Genomic DNA, 13584 nt, shown 5'->3' on the forward strand with positions numbered 1-13584 from the left:
GGATAAGGATAACCTCACCACCTACTTACAGGAAATAACAGCTTTATGCAGTGAGGTTTTGGAGAACAGATTAGGTCAGACCACAATTGTGCAGCAGGTGGAACAGAAATTGGATGATAAGCTTGGCTCTGTGTCCAATACACTAAAGACAGAACTGTATGATGAGATGCAGCATATTTATGATGAGATAAACACAGAGAGATCCTCCATATCTGAGGCCTTAGAGGCTAGGTTGTCAGAAGACCATGATGAGCTAAAGAATATCTGTAGCCAGTAGAGACTCAGATAGGCAATGTTACCCAGCAACTAGATTCAACGGTGCAAAATACCCCGGATAGGGTTGAAGAATTGGACAATGCCATTCAATCAATTATTGAAGCATCCAAGGGAGCAGATCAGATATTTGAGTCTAGATTTGAATGTTTGGAAGATAATTTACAGTACAGGGCTGACAGATTACATAGGTCCATACAGTCGATTGCTGAGGACTCAAAATCAGCAAATCATGACCTGGAATCTAGACTCCAATACCTAGAAGGCAGTTTGCATGCCATCCAGATGCTGCCTAAGGATGATCCTATTAAAGACCTAGAAAAACATGTAGATGAGCAGTTAGAGCAACTTACAGATTCACTAACATGCTTGGAATCTTTTATGATGCAGGAAATTGAAACTTTTCATGAGGATATCATTACTAGGCTTAAAGATCATTGGGATGCCTCAGAGGCAGAATCACTCCAATACAAGGCACCTACTCCACCCTGGTACCATGACTATTCTTCTAAGGTTATTACTCGTACACCATTAGTGTACCCAGCTACCATGGTAGAAAAGCCAGCTTCTAAGAAACACCCTCATGGACAGATGGCTTATGAATGGCAACCTATACAGCTGAAGGATCTTAAGAATATTAAAGAATCAGTTATTTCATATGGTCTCCATAGCCCATATGTAAAACAGCTATTACATTCATGGGCAACCTTTAACAGGGTGACACCCACAAATTGGGAACGATTGGTAGCAGCTGTACTTGAGAATTCATGCCAAATCCTGTGGAAGGCATTAGTAAGGGAAGAGGCTAAGCTGCTTGAGCGTCAGAGCATAAAGGAAGGTTTTGAAGCCCCTTTAGATAAGCTTCTTGGTCAGGGTATTTATGCTGACCCACAGGTTCAGGTTGAATATGATGAGGATATGCTGTCTCTATGCAGGAAAGCAACATTAAATGCCTGGGATAAGTTTTGTGAGCCAGGAGAACACCTAGAAGCTTATACCAGAATAGAACAGGGAACTACAGAACAGTTCCAGGACTTCTTACAAAGGTTAACTAGGGCAGTAGAATTACAGGTAACAGATCCAGAAATAAGACAATCAATTATATATACAATAGCAATACTTCAATCAAGTTGAGGATTTCAAGCGATATCTTCAATCAAGTGAATCCCATCTAGCATGGACTGGATACAATCCATTCAAGACTTTCATTATACTAACATTTTCTTCCTACAGGATCCCACAAGGCTGTTGTCGTCCCATTTCAGCAGGTAGTAACTTGGAGGATGCTACGCCCCCTTCCCCCATTGTTGTCACTTAGGATACTGTATATAACTAGTTAGGGACAGCTTCCTATTGTTTATGGCTGGGATTGGAAGGAGGTGTTCAGGCTTGGATACCTCTCTCAGATGACTTTAGGGTTTAGAATGTGACATAAGCAGATTGCTGTATCTTCTTATATTTTACCTTTATGATTGTTAATTTTGGATACTTTACACTGCTAAATTTTAATCCTCTTTTAGACTAAAAGGGGAATTCTAGGGGAAGCTGTAGCCATGCCTATTCAGGGGCTGGCTACAGGTGTGTCTCACCACGCTTTTGAGGGCGTGGTCAAGGTGACGTAGAACGACTGCGTTTTCTCTTTCGGTTTCACTTTGGTACTTGCTGGACAGACTGCTGCCACGCTGGCTGGCTGGGTCGCTCTGTAAGTAAGGCTTTTCCCTATTAATTACCCTTATATTTCCACTAGGCTCCGTATTGGTAATTTGCCACTATATAGAAAAACTGTATTCTATTTTTATGAAATAGAGTTAGGTCCCTCTTAGAGCTAGTGAATCAGAATCTGCCTTTCAAGCATGTTTTGAGGAGATTCAAATGTGTCATGGGTTGAAACACACTAGTATAGTGGATACTGGTTACTAAATGGGAAGATGTTTTAAAATCACTGAAAGAGTCTAAAGACTCAGATGCCTGAGTCCCATCTTACAAGTACCTAATCAGACTTGCAAAAACTGGAAAACAATGTAAACACATTTGGAAACCACTGTGCTGTGCTTGGGTTTTTCTAAGAACAAGCCTAAGACACCCTGGGGAAGGTATAAATGGAGCAAGTTCAGTAGAAAATGAAAGGGGGTTTGGCAAGGGCCTGAAAGACATAGAGCAAAGGAAGGGACTGTGGATCCAGATAGGACACCCATCAGGGAAATTCTGAGACCTACCACTAGAGCCAGACTGTGAGAACCAGCAAGATCTAGGGCAGTGTGAATTGTTAGGAATAGCAGACAACAGACTGCAACTCCTTTCTCTTGCAACAACTGGATCCAAAATTACCTATATTTTTCCAATACTTTGACAGGTATGAACTCTACATCCACCTTTCATTAGGTAGTATATTTAATGCAATTCTTCCTTCTTTCCTAAGACCGACAGTTCCCTAGAATAAAGAGAAGACGGTTAATTGCTGCAGGACTTGAAATTTTATTTGCTTCCCTTGTTCTTCATCCTATGTGTAAATCAAAAGGGTTGAAGTAGACAATGCAATTGTTCCTCTTGTTGTACAGTTACCATTGTGGGGGTGGGGAATGGAAAAAGCTCAACTCTTTATCTTAAAGGTACTGATACCATGTATTTTGTTTGCTCACAACATTCTGTGACATTAAGAAACTGACATAAACATCAACATTAGACATGGTATATTCAGGGTACATGTCAAGGCATTAGCTGTCAAGGAAGAGCACAATGCCAGGCTGCCCTCTCCCTACAGAAGAGGCCTTTTCTCTTAGAATATTAAACATGGTGTTTAGAATATTATATTTTAAAACCAACATCCTTAAAGGTATGTGTTAAGACTTATTTTTCTTCACTGAAGTGATGCAGATGACGATTATGTGGACCAACCATAAACCTCAGCATTGCTCAAGAACTAACTACCTTAGTGTCATTCCCATTGAGCCTCATGAATTAAAGGTGGTTATCCAGTGAAACTATTATCAGAGCTTCACACAAAGGCCTGGCTTTCCCATGGCAGCCCTGCATACAAGTGACCCCAGACTCCAGATTTCCCACAGAAGGCTTACATAATGGTGACTTTGGTCCTAAGCTTTCTACAGCAGAAGATTCCCTCCCATACAGGTGACCTCTGTTCTAGGAGCCAGAAGGTGCTTCCATGGCTCAAGAAGAAGCTGATACACCTTAGAGAATAGATGACTTATGATGTACTTCAGAACATAAATTTTGGTGATAGCTTGCAAGTTCCCCACTTTGGCTGTTTTCACAGCCTGAAAGCACATAGTAATTCTTCTCACTATTTATCTCTAATTGCTGCTATTTGTGTGAGGACCATTGCCCTGACTGAGCTCATACAGAGAGTATTGGATGAGCCACAGAAAATGATCATGAAAGCCAGGCAGATAGGGGGAGAAGAATGAAACCTAAAATCTATCATGGAAGGATACAGCCAGTTCTGTTCCAACATCTGTAGTCCAAATACTGTAGAAAGGATTTGTGAGTTGCACTCCTCTGTAAAAACAAAGCAAACAAGATGGAAAATACAAAGGCAGACCAGAGATTTCCCTTAATATTGCAGCAGTGGAGGGAGGCATGGGGACTGTGGTAGGGTTGTTGGTATACTATATTTAGAAAACAAACTTCAGAGAGTATAAGAGGATGTAGAGTTTTAGAATATGATGAGCCCAAGGGCTTTGCATGTATAAAGGGTCAAGTCTTTGATTTAATCACAAACTTCAGCTGAGAATATGACTTCTCCAATATTTCATCCCATGGACCCTCAACCACCATTCTCTATTTAAAAACTCCTCCTAGAAAGATGGAAGTGGACATAGAATGGCACATTTCATCTTGGAGTGACTCCAATACCTGCTTACCTTTCACACATGTCAAATATGAAGAGGCAGAAAGAGCCAACAGCAATTGGTCCAACTTGCTTCCAATACCCTGAAATGCGATTACGTTCATGTTGATCCTAAGAAAAAACAAATTGAAGAAGGAAGAGAGAAAAGTTATTCCATAGGTAATCCAGTTAAACACTTATTGTATCCTGGATAGATCACAGAAATAGAAACAACAGAGATAAAACTCTCAGTGTTCATGTCAGTTGAGGGAGAACATTCACCGCAAAGCCCATTATTCCCTGGGGCTGGTAATAAGAGTGCACATAGCACTGTAGGACAACAGGGAAATTTTTGGCCCACAAAATTAATTATTGTTTAGCTAATAGCTTTTGTTTATAAAGATAAAATGATCACTGAGGAATAAAAACATTAAGGTACTACATTTTGTCAAGTTTATCTTCTTATCTTCATCATCACAAGGAACAATTTTCTACCTCCCTGACCTGTTTTCCAGACAGGGTCTTGAGATACAGCCCATGTTAGCCTGAATTTCAAAATCCTCCTGTTTAAGTCCCCTGCATTTTCCACAAGTCCAGGATGAAGTAATCCTTTTGATGGGCAGTGTGAAATATCTCAGGCTCCAAGCAGGGATGGTGGCCTATATCATCTTCTTGTGAACAATTGTAGGGGATGTTGTAGCCACGCCTGCTTAGGGGCTGGCTACAGGTGTGCTGGACCACGCTTGCGAAGGTGTGGTCAGGGTAATGTAGTGAAAGTTTAAGAGTGAGGCGGCTCTGCTTTTGTTTCATCTTTGGCTTGCTGTTCAGACTGCTGCCCACCAGCTGGCTATGTCGCTCTGTAAGTAAGGCTTTTCCCTATTAAATTCCCTTGTATTTTTACCTGGCTCCATATTGGTAATTTCCCATATTATCTGATTGTCAGAAGCAGGATATTGTAAATCTAGGCCCCTTTTGGGAGCGTGTGCGGTTCTCACCAGGACTGCGGCCTAGGCCGGAAAGTACCCTCTCTCCACAACTGCTTCCGGCTCACAGCTGACCTGCTGCACCACAAGTGCGTCCCTGCTGCTGCTGAGCTGCTCAGAACCGTCCGCCCAGCTGGGAGAATTCCACAGACCTCCCCATGGTTACTGTCACAATTTCTAGCTGCATGCACGGGACCAGCTAGGACTGCAGCCTACCCACACCTGGAGGCCTCCTGCCCTTAACGGATTAGGCCTCTGCTTTCATCAGGGCCTGTGGCTTCCCCTTGCCAGGAGATCACAAAGACTCCAGGAACCTAGATATTTCAGCTGTGGTAGAATAGGACATATCAAGAGAAATTGTAGACAAACAAATTCTAGCAATGCCTCATACGGAAGGCCACTCCCTTCTGGATTGTGTAGAAGATATGGTAAGGGCAGGCACTAAACCAATGAATGTAGATCGACCAGGGACATGCAAGGAAACCTGTTAAGGCCAGGAAACCCCGAGGGGGACCTCAAGAAGGCTGCCACATGGAGAAATGTCCGGTCATTCCCAGGAGTAGTGGAAGACAGTCTCTCACAGGACAAATAGATAATTCTTTGCCTATTGTGAAAAATGATACTGCTGTAGATGGTAGTTTGAATAGTGATGAGGAATTAAATGTGAATTATATTTTGGCAAACTTCTATTAATGATAAAAGACCTCAGTTGAAAGTGAAAATTAATAATAAAGCTTTTACTGGCTTAGTAGACACTGTGACTATTATTATCCAAAAGTTTTGGCCTCAGAAATTGCCTCTTAGAGAGGCAAATGTACACTTTTTAGGAATTGGAATTCTATCTAGAGTTCAATAGAGTGTTAACTCAGTGGTCTACACTGGAATGGAAGGACAGAAAGGGAGACTGAAACCATATGTGGCAAATATAGCTATAAATCTCTGGGGTCATGATCTTTTACAGCAATGGAATACTCAGATTAATATTCCTCCAATGTTGGATACAAATTATGTACAGTATTTAGATAATAGAAAAGATCTGGTAAGACGCTATGGAAAACAGTTGCCAACCACCCAGGCTGCACAAAAACTAGGTACAAATGATGGACCTTCAAAGGAGCCAAAGGCCCTGCCACTGAAGTGGCTTACAGATGAACTTGTAAGATGATCCTCTGAGAAGCTAAAGGCTTTAGAAAAGTTAGTACAGCAACAGCTAGAGGCTGGACTCATAGAGGAATCTACCAGTCCTTGGAATTCTCCTGTATTCGTTATCAAAAAGAAGTCAGGAAAGTGGAGAATGCTGACACACCTGAGAGCCATAAATAAGGTAATTCAACCAATGGGCTCTCTGCAACCTGGAATGCCATTGCCTTCCTTGATACCCAAAGGATGGCCTATCATAGTCATTGATCTAAAAGACTGTTTTTTCACAATACCGTTACAGGAAAATGATAGAGAAAATTTGCATTTACTGTACCAACTCTTTAATTCCCAGCCAGTTAGGAGATATCAGTGGAGGATTTTGCCACAAGAAATGCTAAATAGCCCTACTTTGTGTCAACACTTTGTACAGCAACCTTTGGAAATAATTGGTGAGAAATTTTCCCAATCTCTTGTTTATCATTACACAGATGACATTCTTTTATTAGACTCTAATAAGGAAACTTTGGAAAGTATATTTGACATGGTGAAGGAAGTTCTGCCTAGTTGGGGGTTACAGATTGCCCCAGAAAAGATACAAAGAGGAGATTCTATTAACTATTTAGGTTACAAGATAGACTTACAAAGGATCAGACCTCAAAAGGTAAAAATTAGAAGGGATCGTTATCAAACTCTTAATTCTCTTCAGAAATTATTAGGGGAAATTTTTCAACTACAGACGATTATTGGGGTAAAAGGACATGACTTAAAGCATTTCAAAATGGCCCTTAAAGGGGATAAGGACCTAATCAGTCTGAGAATATTATCTGCTGAGGCAGAAAAAGAGTTACAATGGGTAAAAAAACTTAATATTGGATGCACATGTAGATCAGATAAACCTTGACTTAGACTGTATTCTTGTTATCTTGCCATCCAGAGAATACCCTTCTGGAATTCTGATGCAGAGGGAAGACACCATATTAGAGTGTATATTTCTGTCACATAAACAGAATAAAAAGTTAAAGATGTATATAGAAAGATTTCTGATTTGATTTTAAAGGGGAAATGAAGACTTTTTTAAGTGACTGGAAAAGATCCAGCAGAAATTATAGTACCTTTAACTAATGAGGAAATTTCCTCCTTATGGAAGGATAATGAATATTGGCAAATGGCTTTTACTGACTTTTTGGGAATGATTAGCAACAATTATCCCAAAACTGACAGAATTAAATTCATAAAAAAGAAAGTCTGGATTCTTCCACGTATTGTAAGACAAACTTCCATTTCTGGGGTTCTGACCTTCTACACTGATGCCAACAAATCAGGTAATGCTGGTTATAAAGCAGGTGAGGTAAGTAAAGTAGTTCAAAGTCCATATACATCTGTACAGAAGGCAGAATTATATGCCATTCTCATGGTACTTATGGATTTTACAGAACCTCTTAATATAGTTACTGATTCTCAATATGCAGAGAGAGTCTTGTTACACATTAAGACTGCAGAATTCATTCCTGATAATACAGAATTAACCTCATTGTTTTTACAATTACAAAAAACAATCAGAAACAGAAGTAATCCTATATACATTACACATAGCAGATCCCATACAGGTCTGACAGGCCCACTAGCACAAGGCAATGATGAGATTGATCGTTTATTAATTGGAAGTGTGCTAGAAGCCTCAGAATTTCATAAGAAACATCATATAAATAGCAAAGGTTTGAAAAAGGACTTCTCCATCACTTGGCAACAAGCCAAGGAGATAGTAAAAAAAACTGTCCTACTTGTTCCTTTTCTAATCAAACTCCATTGCCAGCAGGTTGTAATCCTAAGGGCATTCAGAGAAATGACATTTGGCAGATAGATGCCTTTCACTTTGCAGAATTTGGAAATTTGAAATATGTGCATCATACTATAAACACATTCTCAGGGTTTCAATGGGCTACTGCTCTTAACTCTGAAAAAGCTGATTCTGTTATCACACACCTTCTAGAGGTGATGACAGTTATTGGTATACCTGTACAAATAAAAACTGACAATGCTCCAGCATATGTCTCCACAAAATTGGAACAGTTTTTGAAATATTATAACATAAAGCATGTCACCAGTATACCACACAATCCTACAGGACAAGCAGTAGTTGAGAGATCTAATGGGACACTAAAGGAGATGCTCAATAGACAGGCTTGGAAGACTAAACCCCCCAAACGTAGGTTGCATAATGCTTTATTAACACTAAACTTTCTAATGCCAATGGGAAAGGACAAACAGCTACAGAAAGACTATGGAAAAAACTGCTGAATTCAATCAGCCAGTATACTTCAAAGATGTACTAACCTCTGTATGGAAACCAGGACATGGGGTAGGGGTTTTGCATAGTTTCCACAGGAGAAGAAAAACTTCGGATACCATCAAAGTTGATCAAGATTCGAGTGGAAAAGGAAAAACCTCTCAACGAGGACAAATGACAGGTATTCTACTAAGATATATCTTATAAACTAAATAGAAACCTCCCAAAGGAAAGGGAAGTGATTTTCTGTTATCTTCACAGAAAAACTCATCTCCAAAAGGCAAAGGACACTGCATGGGTAGATATTTAAGAAGAGAAGGTAGCTATAACCATCAAACAAAAGGAACGTGCCATACGGTAAACTTTACAGCTATCTCTCAGAGAACTCTATTTCTCTTTATTTCCTAGTCCCTATTCAATTAAACCAATGCTGGATTTAGAGGTGGATTTGGCTTTCCTCCTCTAAATTCAAGCACGTTGTTTAAACTTTTTTTAGAGTTTCTGTATTGTATCAAGAAGCCAATTGATGTAATACAGAATAAGAGAAGAAGTTGGCCAGAGTGTCAATTGAAATGGAGAGAGTTGGATCCAGTACATTGAGGAGGTGTGGCCCATTTTCTTTCCAGGGTGTCCAGGGATTGCTGTCAGGCAGGTCTTCATTGGCTGTGTGGGACTCAAACATAAACAGCAGAGAAATGTTTGCTTGTGTATGTATGCATACTAGGAAAGACAACCATGGGAGCATAACAACTATGAGAGGGTGTAACCTTGAAAGAAAGAGCCAAGAAAAGACAGTCCCCAACTTCTTCTCTTATTCTGTATTACATCAATTGGCTTCTTGATACTATACAGAAACTCTACAAAAAGTACTGACTTTAATCAAGTTGAGGATTTCAACCTAGATCTTCAATCAAGCGAATTGCATCTAACATGGACTGGATACAATCCATTCAAGACTTTCACTACACTAACATTTTCTTCCTACAGGACCCCACAAGGCTGCTGTCATCCCATTTCAGCAGGAAGTAACTTGGAGAATGCTACACCTCCTTTCCCCCATTGTTGTCACTTAGGATAGTGTATATACCTAGTTAGGGATAGTTTCCTATAGTTTAGGCTTGGGATTGGAAGGAGATGTTCAGACTTGGACACCCCTTTCAGATGACTTTAGGGTTTAGTTAAAATAGACATAATTAGGATGTGACATAAGCAGATTGTTGGATCTTCTTATATTTCACCTTTATGATTGTTAATTTTGGATACTTTACACTGTTAAGTTTTAATCCTCTTTTAGACTAAAAGGGGAATTGTAGGGGATGCTGTAGCCACGTCTGCTTAGGGGCTGGCTACAGGTGTGCCTTACCACGCCTACGAGGCCGTGGTCAGGGTGATGTAAGGAAAGTTTAAGAGTGAGACCGCTCTGCTTTCATTTTCATCTTCGGCTTGCTGTACAGACTGCTGCCCGCCAGCTGGCTAGGTCACTCAGTAAGTAAGGCTTTTCCCTATTAAATTCCCTTGTATTTAATTGGCTCCATATTGGTATTTTCCCACATTAAACAATCACCCTGGTTGGGGCCCTGCTGTCTTTATTGCCGGGCATCTCTGTTGGAAGCACCTTCAGGTTAGAAGAACCCTCAGGTGGAATTTGGCTGTGGGTAAATTCCCCTCTTCTTATACTGTTCTTCTGCACAGGCAACTGGCTCTAGAAATTTTTTTTGTTTTGTTTTGTTTTTCGAGATAGGGTTTCTCTGTGTAGCTTTGGTGCAGAACTCACAGCGATCCGCCTGCCTCTGCTTCCCTAGTGCTGGGATTAAAGGTGTGTGCCACCAACACCCGGCTAGAAATTTGGTTTTAATGATCAAATGAAAATGAAACTTAAAAATCGTCCCTGCAATGGCATGATGGTCCAGTGGGTCAAAGTAGCTGCAACCAAGCTTGACAAAATGACACACACACACACACACACACACACACACACACACAATGTAATTTAAATAAACAATTTAAAACCCCCTTCTTTTCTGAAGCATAACTTGAAGACACATTTCTTACTGATACAATTGCATCTTAGTCACAATATAAAAGGATGATTTCATTCTTATTTTTATTATACTAACTTAGCCTCTCTTAAAATAGAATTTGATGCCACACAAAGAAGTTGGTATTCTTGGGTAACAGGAGTCACTATGTCACTTGGTCAAGCTGGTAGCTGGAAAGGGCATAACCACATTCCCTGGTGGTTAGCTTGCTCTTGAGGCCAGGGCAAGCAGAAGGGAAGTCAAAGGACAAGGAGTAAAAATAATGATCAGACTTCATATATTTCTCTTCCATTATATTATTGCATTTTTTCAAAAAATGAAACAAAATCCCCTCACATTTAAGACTTTCTACTACATTTCATAAACAAAATGCCTGAGATTAGGGCACTTGTCTCTAAACATTCAGCAAGTTACTAGGGAAGAAAGACTGTGAACCTCCAGGGATAGAATTACACCTTTGACCTCCCATTTCTTTTACCTTCCACAGCTTAAGACAGGCATAAGCAGGCAGGCTTCAGCTCCGCAATCTTTTCAGAGCAGCTATGGACAGGCAGATGTCCTTTTTCCAGGAGTTCTTACCATCATGTGCTCGCCACAGAAGATGATCCAGAAAGAAAGAAGCATTGCATAGAAAATGCCCTGTCGGATGTCGCCAAATAACAGCATCCAGGTCCAGTCAAATCCAATGGAAAACCATTCCACAGGGATATTGATAAAGGTCATGGAAATCCCAAGGGCAAAAATGACTCTGAGAAAATACCCAGAAGAGCCAGGTTACTCTGGAGAAAAGATTTAAAAATCTAAAACCAATTTGAGAACTGAGATGTTATTTATTCAGACTTTAGCCAGTTGATCAGTTTCTCAGCATTCATGGTAAATTTCCACCCTGGGATGCAAAATGTCCTAGCTTGCATCTCTATAAAATGAAGGAGAGTAACACTAACTTCTGGGTAACTAAATGGAGCTCCCTGAAAGATGCATACTTTAACCCTGTTGTCTTCTTAAACAGATATACTTTAGTATAACTGTACCCTCTTACATCTTCATAATATCACTGACCCAATCATTAAGAATATGCATCATAAGTCATTACTGTGACATGCTTGACAACTGTTAATTGTGTAAGTATATTTGTTTCAATAAAAAACTATATAACTACACATAAATACAATTGGCTTCTTGTTTTGATTTTCCTTCACCACACTATCACTTGCCCCTTCTTTATTATAATGCCATTCTGATTTATTTAAACATTTTTCATATACACAAGATACATATGTATAACATAAACAATGTACTAAAAATACTGTTAAGGCTTCAGATACATATATGGGAAAGACCAATAGGTTTACCCAGGGAACTGCATTTAATGGAAAAGCCAGAAAAAGAGGCATTGAGATAAGTTGGTAAGCAACATCATCACAATTTAGAGGCTCAGAACACTGCCGGGGTTGCCTATTACGGAGACAGAGACTAAGTGCAGGAAGAGTTGAGGAAATAGAGGTGAGATGGCAGAGAGTGGAGTCTAAATGGATGCAGAGGCTTGGAAGAGCTAGGAATATTTATAGGTCTACATGTAGTACATTTTCAGAAATAAAAGAGGAAGAGCTTATGAAGAAACTGATATTAAGTTTATCTTAAAAGAGACTAGGAAGTCAATAAAAATTAAATACTACAATTACACCATTCATTCACTCAACAAATACTCACTTAAAATTATAAAGACGGATAAAGATAAAAAGAGAATGGAGAGTGATTTAGATAGGGTGAATGGGGGAGGGTAAAGCACAGCAATGAGAAACATCAAGATAGGGCTTGGGGAGGGCCTAGGCCCTGACCAGGATGATATGACAGACTTTGGGGATTCCCTATGGAGGGCCTTACCCTCCCTGGGGAGCAGAGCGGGGATGGGGTGAGGGGTTGGTGGAGGTGGGGGAGGAGGGGAGGAAGAGGAAGCAGGATTGATATGTGAAGCAGGCTTGTTTCTAATTTGAACTAATTAAAAAAATAATTTCTTGGGAAAAAAAAAGGCCGGGCTTAAAAGAAAGAGTAATGAGGTATTAATATACCTGGGAAGTACCATTTTAGATAACAAGAACAAGTTCAAAGGCCTTGGGGTAAAAGCTTAGAATGTAAGGCATTTGAGTGCTATCACAGGTGCGATGAGATCCAATGGAGTTTATAGGACAAGGCAAAGCTAGTGGACAGCTTTCAGCAGAGAGTGGAGTGATTTTATTGCCACTTAAAGGGACAATAAATATTTCTCTGTGTGGGAGGCTTTGGGTGAATAAATTGTAGTAAAGAAAATAGTGCAAGGAGGTGCTTTTAATAACAAACTTGAGCAATGATGTGGGTGATCAGATTAGGGGGGTATTGATAGAGACAGTAAGACTTCAAGGGGATTTAATAGAGGTGTGAATAACAAATAGAATACTAAGTGGCTTCCTTCTTTCCAGTCCAGCAAGAAAAAAGAAAAGAAAAGAAAAAAAAAGAGTAGCCTTTTATCAATATGAGGAGATCTAGAAGAGCTATAGGTGGCAGCAGAAAGAAGTCAAGTATTCTTTATATTACATTACTAGCAGAGTTAACAAAGAAAGGAGGTACAAAGTCTCTTCTCTGGTTCAACAGTGTAAAAGACTAGAAAAATGGGAAAACAGTAACGAAGACAAAGTGATGATGAGCAAAGGAATAAGCAATAGGGTTGTGTGAAGGAAAGAGGGTGATTAGCTATGTAGAATGCTGATTATGGGTCAAGGAAGGTAAAGACTAGAAGCCAACTATTAGATTCGACTATGGAGGTGATTCATGAGCCAGTGAAATGGCATAGTGGAGATCAACCAACATTAGAATGGAATCATCAGAGAATTGGAACAGATATGTAGGCAAGATTTTTGAGGATTCTTATAAAAGGAGAAAATGGTATAATGATTTAAGAAGGAAGTACTTTCTCATGGTATAGCTTATGCATATATAATATTAATAGAAGTGAGACTGCAAACCAGAGAAGCTGTTGAT

The 13584-nt window shown here is 39.8% G+C and overlaps 1 protein-coding gene across 2 annotated transcripts in view; it reads right to left on the reverse strand.

The window, feature by feature from the left end:
* Positions 1-13584, reverse strand: part of Wls (Wnt ligand secretion mediator) — a 121084-nt gene that overhangs the window by 19684 nt on the left and 87816 nt on the right. For both annotated transcript variants that reach the window (XM_027395219.2, XM_027395220.2), the window contains 3 exons: positions 11149-11317; positions 4155-4252; positions 3726-3789 (listed from right to left, as the gene is read on the reverse strand). In XM_027395219.2, coding sequence (XP_027251020.1) covers positions 3726-3789; positions 4155-4252; positions 11149-11317 — 331 coding nt within the window. The remainder of the gene's footprint in view (positions 1-3725; positions 3790-4154; positions 4253-11148; positions 11318-13584) is intronic.

This window comes from Cricetulus griseus, assembly GCF_003668045.3.
Source record: "Cricetulus griseus strain 17A/GY chromosome 1 unlocalized genomic scaffold, alternate assembly CriGri-PICRH-1.0 chr1_0, whole genome shotgun sequence".
Lineage (NCBI taxonomy): Eukaryota > Metazoa > Chordata > Mammalia > Rodentia > Cricetidae > Cricetulus > Cricetulus griseus.